Source organism: Puma concolor, chromosome A1 (genome assembly GCF_028749965.1).
Source record: "Puma concolor isolate L17-30 chromosome A1, mPumCon1.1.hap2, whole genome shotgun sequence".
Taxonomy (NCBI): Eukaryota; Metazoa; Chordata; class Mammalia; order Carnivora; family Felidae; genus Puma; species Puma concolor.
The window spans coordinates 223,163,093-223,176,607 of NC_141667.1; the positions used below are offsets into that span (position 1 = coordinate 223,163,093).

At 40.7% G+C, this 13,515-nt stretch overlaps 1 protein-coding gene across 5 annotated transcripts in view; it reads left to right on the forward strand.

Moving 5' to 3' along the window:
- LOC112860835 (phosphatidylinositol 3,4,5-trisphosphate 3-phosphatase TPTE2-like) overlaps positions 1-13,515 on the forward strand; it is a 199,435-nt gene that overhangs the window by 101,357 nt on the left and 84,563 nt on the right. For all 5 annotated transcript variants that reach the window (XM_086712927.1, XM_086712941.1, XM_086712949.1 and 2 more), the window contains 2 exons: positions 9,709-9,756; positions 10,900-11,061. In XM_086712927.1, coding sequence (XP_086569053.1) covers positions 9,709-9,756; positions 10,900-11,061 — 210 coding nt within the window. The remainder of the gene's footprint in view (positions 1-9,708; positions 9,757-10,899; positions 11,062-13,515) is intronic.

Here is a 13,515-nt window from a genome sequence, read left to right on the forward strand (position 1 = left end):
GCAACAGTATAAGCCACAACATCCAAATAATAGAACACAAATAGCTAAGAAACTACAAAAACCATTTTTCCAGGAAGAAGGCAAGTGCTTTATTTAAACAAGCACTAACAAGACCAGTGTCCAGGGAATCAATAGCTTTAATATCTGTGCTTAAACTAGCCATGGCTTGAGAGATGTGGAATAGTCAGGTATATGCGTGCTGCAATCTGCCTTGATGATGACATATGTCAGAAACCATCCTACTTTGCAGAACTACTTTTCTCATTTGGAAACCCTCCCCGGTAAGGAGGATGATTACCTTATGCGTGGAATTAAAGGTGGCAACCATGCATTTGGCTAAGGTCTGTACCCACCATTTTATGTCAGTTGTGGCCACAGAGGGGAGAGAATGGACAGGGGATGGAACCATCAAGATGATCTGTTGGTTCTATATCGGGCCCTGACCACCTCCCAGTTGGTAGGCTTCTTCTGTAACTGGGTGAGTATACAGCCTGGCAGGTAGGGCCACCCCTAGGTGCAGCACCTAGTCTAGTTATAGGTTAAGTAGGGACAGCCATGAGTACCACATGTCCAGAGCCATCCCCACAGAGAGAGGAAGGCACCCACAGGAACGGATGCATGTTGTTTCCACAGCCAAGTATCAGCAGTGATGAGTACAGTGTTAATTGCACTGTTGTGTGCATGTCCATCCTACGTTATGACCTATAGCATTTGTGGTCCTGTTGTGCCTCACTATGCACCATGGGGCCACTCCCATAATTTGCACCTGGGTTGCAGTTAATCATCCCAAGCCATCCCAATGGCATATTCCATTGGCAGAGTCTTATTTATTCCCATATCAATTGGAAAAGTTTGTCCTTTGTGTCTTCCTGGGTGGGAAGCCTGAACACTTAGCGAATATGGGTCAGTCCGGGTAGGGGCCCTAAAGGTGTTACACCAAGGGTAGAAGCCTTCCCAAATGCTGAGGTTGGTGGCTTGGATTCCCCAGAGGAGGCCCACGGTCACTGATAGGGGGAGTTCACTATACACCCAACAGTTGGTCTTATTCTGTAGAGAAGCTATAGTCAGGGCCCACTCAGTAAACAGGTTTCTTATGCAGAATCTAAGGGCAAAAAGTAAGCTGTTGAGTAGGCACCAGAAAAGGAAAGTCCCAGTTGTCTAATAGAATGCAGGAAGTGGTGGTGTTCTGAGATAACCCCACCCTTGGCTGCAGTTTAGCTCCAGGTTTGCAGTACCAAATTGTTTGTTCCCCTTCTGCTACAAGGTGGGTCAAATCTGAAAAGGTTATGGGGGTAAAACAATGCTCCATAAGGCAATTATGATAGTGTCCCTTTTTTATGAGAGACCTAGGGATGTTTTCATTGTTTTCAGTGGAGTGGGGTGAAGAAATGGGGTGATGGTTAGGACCTGTTCTATCCCTATCCCTATAGGGCCAAAAACCCAAAACACTGTGGACTTATTTGCCATTTCCAGGGACAGGCAATTACATGTTCCCCTGTAAATATATCTTGTGGCAAGGGCAGTAAAAGGTTCCCTTGTGTTCCTACCTGCAGCAAAGAACATCTTTCCTGCATGCTGTCTACTTATATTTCTAAGGGTGACATCAGGCCCTTGCATGAGTATAAGCACTGGGTCGACTGGAATGTACATGTTTGTTTAATGTCCATATAGCTGTTTACAGGTGATGTGTCCAAAAGGCCAGTGAATGGGTTTCTAGTTAGTTGTTTCAACAGGCCACTCCTGCATTCTATCAACCCAGCTGGGGTGGGATTGTATGGTAGATGGAAATGCCAATGGACGTCTTGAGCTTTTGCCCGCACTTGCACTTCATGTCCTCTGAAGTGGGAGCCTTGTTTGCTGTCAGAGTCAGTGGGCACCCTGTATGCAGCACACAGTTGTTCCAGGCCACAGATGGTGGCCCTCTGTGTGGTACATTTACTGGGGTTGGCTTGCAGGTGTCCTGAATAAGTGTCACACATGTCAAAACGTAACAGCAGCCATCAGAGGCAGGGGACCAATATAGTCAATCTGCCATCTCTGAATGGGGTGCCCCCCTCTCCACTATCTGTCTGGTGTCTCTCAGTAAAGGTCATAGTCAATCCTGGGCACAGGTTGGGCCTTCTTGGCAGATGGTTGCAATGTCTTTGTAATGCAGCAGCAAGCCCCAGTTCTTAGCAATGGCCCACAACGTCTGTTGTCCTCGATTTCTCATGTTGTGTAGCCAGGTGGCAGTGTCTTCCATTGGAATGTCTTCTAGGAGGTGGATGCAGCCCAATTCATCAGCCTGTCGGTTACCAGGTGGGGTGTGTGCATCTACATGGTAAACAGTAATGTTTACCTCATGTGCATTGGAGTTCTACATGTTGTTTCCCAAAGTGGTCACCCTGCCACCATCTAGTCCTGTGCCTCCCATTGGAGAAGGCAATGGCTGGTCCCTTGTAGATTCCCAGCTATCTATTCATAGAACAGTGGAATCAGGCTCATGGAACAATACCATCTATGCTGTTTGCAATTCACTGCAGTGGGCTACTGTGTCCAGTGCCAGAATCTTTCCAGATACTTTCAGTTGAGGGTTGGATGGCAATAGCTGTCAAGGTGCAGGGGTCACCTCTTGTTGACTCTTCAATGTACAGGCACGCTCAGGGATCGGTCCACCTCCTTTCTGCATAAAGAGTGGCAGCTGCGGTGGCTTTGCTGCTTCAGCTAGCTAATGGCTGTCCTTCAGAGGTGACATGAGTCACAAGGCCAAGAATGGAGTACAGATCTACAATAAGAGGGATGTTTATCAGGGTACTATGTTGTTGCAAGAAGACATGCCATTTGGCTACAGTCTGGATTTTTGGGCAATGCCTGACTTGGACTCTTGAAATGTATCCTTTAGCCATCCTGCTCTAGGGTACTGAATGCGAATGGTCACCGGGATTCTTTTAGTCATGTCTTCTACTTGCTGTAAGGCCTGGTAAGTAGCACACAGGTGTTCTAAAATGCAATACCACATTGCAGCTTCTTTCCGTAACTGTGACTGGAAACCTAACAGTATGCATTTGTGCCCTTGCCATTGCTACAAGTTCCATCTAAACCCCTTCTGGGTGACCGGCTGCATCCATTCAAATGGTTGTCCCTATACACAAACACCTAAGGCTTGGACCTGTTTAACAGCCACCTTGGCTTGAATGCTTCTCTTTCCTTTGAGGACCAGTCCCACTGGGATTCCGTTTTTACTAATCTGTGAAGGGGCTGAAGCACTTGAGCCAAGTGAGGGATAAAGGGACACGAATACCCTAAGAAACCTCGGGAAGTTTGCAACTGCTTTGAGGTGGTGGGACATGGATATTTTACTAATAACTGCTGCAGGAACAAGTTTTTTTTTTAATTCCAGTATAATTAACATATAGTGTCATATTAGTTTCAGGTGTACAATATAGTGATTCAACAATTCTATACATTCCTCAGCTCTCGTTATGATAAATGTACTTTTTAATCCCCTTCATCTATTTGACCCATCCTCCACCTACCTCTCATCTATAACCATCAGTTTGTTCTCTATATTTAAGTGTCTGATTTTTTTGTCTCTTTATTTCTTTAAAAAAATTTTTTTAGGTTTATTTATTTTGAGAGAGAGAGAGAGAGAGAGAGAGCTAGGGAGAGGCAGAGGAAGAGGGAAAGAGAGAGAATCCCAGGCAGGCTCTGCACTGCCAGTGCAGAGCCCAGTACGGGGCTTGAACCCACAAACTGTGAGATCATGACCTGAGCCAAAACCAAAAGTCAGACGCTTAACCGATTGAGCCACCCAGGGACCCCTTGTCTCTGTTTGTTTGTTTGTTTGTTTTGCTTCTTAAATTCCACATTTGGTATTTGTCTTTCTCTGGCTTATTTTACTTAGCGTTATACTCTCCAGATCTGTCCAGGTTGTTGCAAATGGCAAAATTTCATTTTTTATGGCTGAATGATATTCCATTTTGTATATATTCCACCTCTTCTTTAGGCATTCATCTATCAATGGACACTTGGCTTGCTTTCACAATTTGGCTATTGTGAATAATGTTGCAGTAAACATTCAAATTCATATTTTTTGGGTAAATACTCAGTTGTAGAATTAATGGATCATATGGTAATTCTATTTTTAGCTTTTTGAGGAACATCCATCTGTTTTCCACAGTGGCTGCACCGGATGGTATTGCCACCTACAGTGCTTGAGGGTTCCTTTTTCTCCACAGCCTCACCAACACCTGTTTCTTGTGTGCTTGATTTTAACAATTCTGACAGGTGTGAGGAGATAGGTCATTGTGGTTTTGATTTGCATTTCCCTAATAATAAGTGATGTTGAGCATCTTTTCATGTATCTGTTGGCTATCTGTATGTCTTGTTGGAGAAATGTCTTCTGCCCATTTTTTAATTGGATTGTTTGGGGTTTTTTGGTGTTGACTTGTATAAGTTCTTTATATATTTTGGATACTAACCCTGTTTTTCAGGTATGTAATTTGCAAATATCCTTTCACATTCAGACAGTTGTCTTTTCATTTGGTTGATTGTTTCCTTGACTCTACAAGAGCTCTTAATTTTGATGTTGTCCAAGTTGTTTCATTTTGCTTTGGTTTTCCTCACGTTAGGTGACATATATAGAAAAATGTTGCTATGGCTGATCTCAAAGAAATTACTGCCTATGTTTTCTTCATTGAACTTTATAATTTGAGGTCTCATATTTAGGCCCTTAATCTGTTGTGAGTTTGTTCATGTGTGTGGTGTAAGAAAGTGGTCCAGTTTCACTCCTTTATATGTAGCTGTCCAGTTTTCCTGACACCATTTGTTAAAGAGACAATCTTTTCCCCATGGTATATGCTTGCCTCCTTTGTTGTAGATTAATTTGCCATAAAAGCATGGGTTTATTTCTGGGCTCTCTGTTCTGTTCCCTTTGCCTGTCTGTTTTTGTGCCAATACTATACTGTTGTGATTGCTACAACTTTGTAGTGTATCTTGATATCTGGGATTATGACACTTCCAACTTTGTTGTTGTTTGTCAAGACTGATTAGGCTATTCGATGTCTCTTGTGGTCCCAAACAAATTTTTAGGATTATTTGTTCTAGTTCTGTGAAAAGTGCTTTTGGTGCTCTGATAGGGATTACATTAAATATGTAGATTGCTTTGGGTAGTATGGCTATTTTAACAATATTTGTTTTCCCAGTCCATGACCATGGAATGGCTTCCATTTGTTTGCTTTCCTTTTTTCATCGATGTTTGATTTGTTTTACAGTTGTTTTTGTAGTTCTTCTCTGTTCCTTCTCTTGCTCTCTCCCTTGTGGTTTGATGTCTCATTTAGTGATATCCTTGGATTCCTTTCTCTTTATTTTTTGCATAATCTATTACAGCTGTTTGATTTGTGATTATTAGTTTCATGTATAACATCTTATGCACATAGCAGTCTATATTAAATTGGTGGTTGCTTAAGTTTGAACCCTTTCTAAAAGCACTAAATTTTTACACACCCCGTGTTTTATGTATATGATGTCATACTTTGCATCCTTTTATTTTGTGAATCCCTTGAATGATTTTTATAGATATATTTGATTTTGCTGCTTTTTGCTTTAACCTCCATACTGGCTTTATAAGTAACTAGTCTACTTACTATGTTTGTATTTACCTGTGGAATTTTTTCCTTTCATAATTTTCTTACTTTTGATAATGGCCTTTTCTCTCCACTGAAAGAATTTCCTTTAACATTTCTTGTAAGACTTGCTTAGTAGTAATGAACTCTTTTCACTTTTGTCTGGGAAACTCTTGCTCTCTCCTATTCTGAATGACAGCCATGCTGGGTAGAATATTTTTGACTGTAGGTTTTTTTCCTTTCAGCACTTTGAATATATTATACCACTCTCTTCTTCCCTGCAAAGTCTCTGCTGAAAAACCAGCTGATAGTCTTATGGGATTTCCTTTTTATGTAACTGCTTTATTTTCCTTTGCTGCTTTAAAAAATCTTTTTATCACTACCTTTGGCCTTTTAAATGTTATGTGTCATGGTGTGGAATTCTTTGTATTAATTTTGTTGGGAGCTCTCTGTGCCTCCTGGATCTGGGTGCCTGTTTCTGTCCCCAGATATGAGCAATTTTCAACTATGATATCCTCAGATAAATTTTCTGCCCCCTTGTCCCTCTCTTCTCCTTTTGGGATTCCTATAATGTGAATGTTACTATGCTTGATGATTTTGCTTGATTCCCTTAACCTATTCACATTTTTATTCTTTTGTGTTGTTGTTGTTAAGCTTGGTTGCTTTCTGTTATTCTATCTTCCAGCTTGCTAATCCATTCTTCTGCCTCTATTCTTTATTCCCTCTAGTGTTTTTTTTTTTTTAATTTCAGTTATTGAGTTCTTCACTTCTGATTGGTTCTTTGTTATATTTTATATCTTTTTTACAGTTCTCCCTGAGGTCCTCCAGTCTTTTTTTTTTTCCCGTAAGTATCTTTGTGACCTTACTTTGACTTTTTTATCAGGCATATTGCTTATCTATGTTTCGTTTTAGCTCTTTTGCTGTAGTTTTGTCCTGTCCTTTCATTTATGACATATTCCTCTGTTCCCTTACTTTATCTAACTCACTGTGTTTGTTTCTATGTATCAGGAAAGTCAGTTATGTCTCTTGACCTTGAAAGTAGTGGCATTATGAATAAGAGGTTCCGTAGTGCCTGTTTACCAAAAATAGGTTCCATAGTGCCTGTTTACCAAAAATAGGTATCTCCTACGTGGATTGCATGCATTCTACTCTTGTGGTTAAGCCTCATTTCCTTTCAGTCCAGTTGGCTACAATGGCCTATGTTGCCTGTAGTAAGCAGGGTGTGGTTCCTCTGCTGTTAAGGGGCCAGTCTGGGGCCGCTGTGGACTTGCAGTTGAGTGGTGTCAGCAGTCAGAAAAGATGCCTGGCTTCAACCCATTTGCTGGGACTGTAGTCACACTGAACTCAGGGCACTCGCCTTGTGTTGTACTGTGAGAAACTTTGGTTGGTGGGTGGGGCCTGCAGACTATCTAAATGCCTCCCCCCAGTTTATCCACCAGAACTGCGGTGGCCCAAACTGTTCTCTCTTCCTGTGCTGCCCCCTGGGAACTTTTTATTGGTGGATGGCAATCACATCAGATGCCTGCCCCCAGTCCATCTGCTCAGGTGGCATGTACATTGGTTGACAGGGCACTCTGTACTGCCAGTTATAAGTTTCAACTGCTGGGACTGCAGTGGAATTGGTGTGTGTAGTTCTCTTCCCCTCTCCTCAGGGCAAATGCCGCTTTGAAGGGAGCCCCTCTGAGTGGGGCATGTTGAATGTGGCAGATTCACAGGAGAACATGAGGGCCAGGTGCATAGTGTTAGCAAGGCAGGTGAAGAGTGTTCCCACTGGTTCCCACAAGTGCCAGGCCATCTAGGCTGGGGAGGGGGCAAATGGTCCCACTCTCCCTGGATCTCCCAGGGATCTCACTAAGGAGCCCTACTCTCTAGCACACACTCTGAGATTAGTAAATAAATCTCATTCACTGTACCCCAGGTATTTTTCAACCTGATGCTTCTATGCTTATCTCGGTGGGATTGTTTGTTGTTCTGGCTCTTTAAGGGCAAGGACTCAGTTTCTTATCACCCTCTGGCTCTCCCAGAACTAAGCCCACTGATTTTTAAAGTACTCTGAGTTAAGCCCTGCTGGTTGTACAAACTCACAAAGTTAAGCCCCACTGATTTTCAAAGCCAAATGTTTTGGAGACTCATCTTACCAGTGCAGGCCCCCCATGACTGGGGCACCTGCTGTGGAGTCTGCTCCTCTCCCTTTTCCAGGCAGGATCCTTCCTGTTGGTGGTTAGTCTCAGCAGGACTTTTGTTCCCATCTGCATCTCACTCCATATCCCCTTTTTCAATGTGGCCTCCTCTCTATAATGAACTGTGGAAAGTCTGTCCTGCCAGTCTTTGGGTCATTTTCTGGGTTAGTGACACTGATGTGGCTGCTATCCTGGTGTGCCCAAGGTGAGCTGAGTATCCTCCTACTCCAACATCTTCCTAGAAGTCTCTAGATAACCTGCAATATTAAAGCCATGCTATTATGGAGAATTTCATGTTATTTATCCTTGGTTTTAGAATCATTTGTTTACATTGCTACATGCAACACTAACAATGATTATTTAGACTTAGTTCTGAATTTTTATGATTTCTTAAACGTTTTCCCTGTGAGGTATCTTCCTTATTCTTCATTCTTCCTCTGAGTTCTTCATTTTGATTCATCGCTCAGTTGAGCACTTCTTTGAGTAATTGTTTTTAGGAGAGACGCATGCCTGCTATGTTTTGAACTGTGGCATGTTGGGGGGTGTTTTTCTGTTCCTTTCAAATATGAACAGTGCTTCTCCTTCAAATGTGAACAGTTCTCCTATAGAATTACTGAGTTACAGTTCTTTCCCTGCAAACTCCACACACGTTGTTTAAAGCTATACACTTAACATGCTCTTTTTTAAAAATCTCAATTGTATATTTACTTGAAGTAGTTTGGGGAAGCCCTGAAAGAGGCAGGGGAATTAAAGCACCCCCTTTGTGCCTCATGATTCTCTGCATGGTTCTCTGTAGTCACTTTGTCAAGCAAGTTCCAGTTTATCATAATATTTCTTCACTACCCGGAGATCCGGTCTGTGTGGGAGCAGAAGGGCATGTTTTAAGAAAAGGCAACCTCTATGCAATTCACCTCTTTTGGCCAATCAGGCACACATCCACATTATCCTGAGCTTCCTAAGCCTGGGCAGAGGTGGTGGATGCAGGTGGAGGAGGGAGAATTTGCAGAAAGGAGGAAGCTCTTATATCTCTGCTTTGCCATTCATCTGTGGCCAATTTTGGGAGTGCCCAGTTCTATTCAGCATATGTTCACTCCATTGTTTAGTTCAGTCTTGGGTACAGGCTATGAACACTGCTTTGACATTGATGCCACCAGAGTGGAGTTTGGGTCCCACATTGTAGGCATCTGCAGGGCAATAAATTGCTCCCCAGTGGCTACCTTGTCTCCAGCCATAGAGTAAAATGAAGCATAACTTGAAGGCCCCATCAAACAGGCTTCTCCTCCTCCTATTAATGGAAGGAGCCCAATCTCTAGGGTGTTTCTCCTTTGAAATATATCTTACTAAAATTCTTTATCTCCAAAGTGCACTTGCACCCCCAATGTGATTCTCATTAATGATTAACTGTTGTGTTATGGGATATCTTTTTGCAAGAGATGAACATTATAGGACAAGAGTATCATTTATTCCCTACCTATCCCTGAAGTCCTTTATTTGACTGCTGTGGAAACAGACCTGGCCAAGGTTTGATAACTTGCACAGGATCCCTCAGCTCATCTATGGGAGAGCTGGAATGCCTATCTCTCTACCACGCCTTTCTGTCTCTACATTATCTTGCTTTAGTTGATGACCCCAACTTAATATTACCATAAAATTGGGATTGGGGCTTTGCAGGCAAGGGAAATACTACTAAACACAGTTTAGAGTTTTATTTGAATTTATTCCACATATGAAAACTTAAAAATCATGAAGCAGAACAATGAAAATCCTAGTAAACAGCATTTTGTTATGCAACTTCTGAAGAACTTTCTTTTAAAACTATGTTTCTAGAATCCTTTTTTATTGGCTAAATTCATATTCCATATTAGAAGAAATCTGTGATAAATTTGAAGACTCTGGAATTTAATTTTTACTTCTTTTTGTTGCAGCATGATTAAGAGAATTGTGTACTCACTTGTATCATCACTCACATTCAGGTATGTGAGACCCTAGAAAGGGAGGAAATTAAATATGCATAATATTTAATATTTTTAATGATAAAGGACCTGGGAGGAGGAAACACATTTTCACTGTCAGTATGTTGCTAAATAGCTCTTGTGCCCCATTTTATGTAACATAATTTGTATTGAAATTTTAGTTTCAGCTGAACATTGAGAAATTCAAAGAAATGATATTTACCTAAGCCTAATAGTAACATATTAGTATGTTTTTTCTACCTGTAAAAGTAAAAATAATGAAGCATGCTTTTAAAAATTCTTTAAGTGTTTTTATTAGACACTTTATTTGTCTAGAAATACTCCTTAATTCTGGGACCATTTTACTCAGGCTTCTTCTCTACATGATAGTAAGATTTATTTCATGCTATGATACAGAGTCACACAATATACTTGCTTCCTTTTAAATTTATAATATTTTAATTTGCATTGTAATTTTTAAAAAGTATTTTGAAGGCTAATGAATGTATCTTCATAGATTATACAAGTAGTGTACTCAGTTTATGAAGAATGTGTTTAGAATATATGAGAGGAAGGCTTAGGAGGTACTTTAGAGTTTAATCATCTATATAGTATGATTCCTTCTCATGTGCCTAGCACTGTGCTAGAAGCATCTATTAATATATAATCATATACTTATTGAAAATCTCACTGATAAAACATCGTAGTGGTCAAAGAGGTCTTTTAAGGTTATGTTAGTCATGCTTTCACTTGGTTTTTATTGCTAAATTTGTAAAAGTTAATCAGTATGAATGTGGTTTTATTTTTTATGAGAAATTGGTAGAAACCCCTTAAAAAATTCTCAGATTTTAAGAAGAGTTCACAAGTGGGGACGTGTAATTTTAATTCAGGTTGCCTGTGCTATCTTGGAGGGTTAGTCTGATATGTCTTTTATAAAAGGACATGATAACATGAAATGGTGTGGGGGAGATTTTAATTCTCTAATAACTGCTTCCATTGGGTGAAAACTTAGTAATTTTTTTTGATATTTTAAGGCAACACAGTATTCCCTACCAGTGGATAATTTAATCCTAAATTACATTTTGTTATCAGATCATTGACCTAAATATGGTCTAACTTTAGGAGTGAAAACCATTTTATCTTTATTCTATTTATCTGTTGTAGAATATTTGGAATTTTGCTTATCTTTGTGGATATGTCCCTCGTCATTACAGACCTGCTTGTCACTAAAAACGCAATATATATTCCTGTGGAAATCCATTTAATTTCTTTAGCTATTTCTTTATTTTTTGTCTTGGATGTTCTTCTTCGAGTATATGTAGAAGGGTAAGTTTCACTGATTTTTTTTTTACCTATTATAAAGCTGTTTTGTACTGCTCTGAGAAGCATCCCAAAATAATTACCAAGCCAACCCAACCAAATGTGAATGTGTTCCTCTTTGTTAAAGAGGAGGCATGGTCCACATGGTCCATGAGAAAACAATCCAAATCCCAATTTCTACTAGAGTGGGCTTTAATTTTATTGTTGCAACTGATACTCTAGTTTCCAGCAACTTATTATGGATAGTTCCTTCAACAGGTAAAGCTTAAAGGGTTTGCAAAGTAGAGCCAGGCAGCTGATGTGTCTACATGTACATTATTTTTTTAATTATTTTTTTAATGTTTATTTATTTCTGAGACAGAGACAGAGCATGAGCGGGGGAGGGGCAGAGAGAGAGAGGGAGACACAGAATCCGAAGCAGGTTCCAGGCTCTGAGCTGTCAGCACAGAGTCCGATGTGGTGCTCGAACTTACAAACCGTCAGATCATGACCTGAGTTGAAGTCGGTCACTCAACCAACTGAGCCACCCAGGCGCCCCTACATGCACATTATTAAAAGGAATATGTGTGTGAAGTACAAATGTAAACTCTCCCTGAGAGTTGAATCTAAATAAAAGCTGACAGTGTATTAAATACTAAATAATAGGTCTGAACAACCCCTACCTCAGTTAAAATAAATATTTATGTTAAGGTATGTGAGAATCAAACTCAACACCCAAAAACCAAATAATCCAGTGACGAAATGGGCAGAGGACATGAATAGACAATTTTCCAGAAAAGACATCCAGGTGGCTAACAGACACATGAAAAGATGCTCCACATCACTCATCATCAGGGAAATGCAAATCAAAACTCCAATGAGATACCACCTCACACCTGTCAGAATGGCTAAAAGCGACAACTCAGGAAACAACAGATGTTGGCAAGAATGCAGAAGAAGGAACACTTTTGCACTGTTGCTGGAAAGGCAAACTGGTGCAGCTATTCCAGAAAACAGTATGGAGTTTCCTCAAAAAGTTAAAAATAGAACCACCCTATGACTCAGCCATTGCACTATCAGGTATTTATCCCAAAGACACAAAGATGCTGATTCAAAACACATGCACCTCAGTGTTTATAGCAGTGCTATCAACAATAACCAAAGTATGGAAAGAGCCCAAATGTCCATTGACTGATAAATGGACAAAGATGTGGTATAGATATATACACGATGGCATATTACTCAGCCATGACAACGAAATCTTGCCATTTGCAAAAACGTGAATGGAACTACACTGTATTATGCTAAGTGAAAGAAGTCAATCAGAAAGACAAATACATGATTTCACTCATATGTAAAATTTAAGAAACAAGCCGGATGAACATGTGGGAAAGGAAGGAAAAATAAAATAAGATAAAAACAGAGGGAGGCGAACCATGAGAGACTCTTAACTAGAGAGAACAAACTGAGGGTTTGTTGGAGGGGAGGTGGGTGGGGGGATGGGCTAAATGGGTGATGAGCATTAAGGAGGGCACTTGTTGGGATGAGCACTGGATGTTACGTGTAAGTGATGAATCCCTGGATTCTACTCTAGAAACCAATACCACACTATATGCTAACTAACTTGAATCAAAATAAAGAAAAAGATAAGTTATAAAGTTTCCCCCCACCCAAAAAGTTACACAAGAGCTCTGAAGCATGTTCATCCCATCAACAAGGCTTGGTGGCGAGGCAGCAGCTGTTTTTCTCTACTTGCTGGCTTTATGAAAAGGTGGATCAAGTGAGCCAAGCCCTGGATCATGTCAGCTGTGGGAGGCAGGGACTAATTCCCCAGCCTCATTTCATCCAGAGCATTTTAGAAGCCTGCTTGTCTCCTCTCCTGCTGAACTGCTATACACACACTTTAGGGGAGGACTTTTTACCTCCAGATTACTCAGAGCCTGAGAGGGGTTACCTCAGAATTGGAAGGAGGTTTCCCTGGGACATCGTGTCCTTGCCTGAAGGGAGCCAGTATTGGGGAGGAAGGCAAAGTGGATGGAAATTCAGCTTTGTACAGTGGAGGCCACTAGCCCATTGGGATTCTACTGTGGATATAAAGCCAGATGATGAGTTTACAGGCCAAATTAGGGGGCCCATCTCTCTCTCACAAACCCCTCTTTTACACTCATCACAGCCAAGTGCCTCTAAGGCCGTGACAAATTTGGCTTCTATTGCTCAGCAGGACTGCCAAATATCCCACTTTTCTTGTCCAATATGTGAAAGCAATGCTTGCGTCTTGTTCAGTGGTTTGGTCATATCTCTTACTATACTTGAATTGCTACATTGATGCTTTTGTCATTTGTATGTATAAAGTAGGATAGAATTTGGATGTCTCCCCTCTTAGTCTAGTCTAGTAAATGCATTTTAAAGAATCCATTAAGTAAAATTCTTAATGGGATGAGTCAAATAATTTGTGCTCTTAAAATATCCCTATCTCCTCTT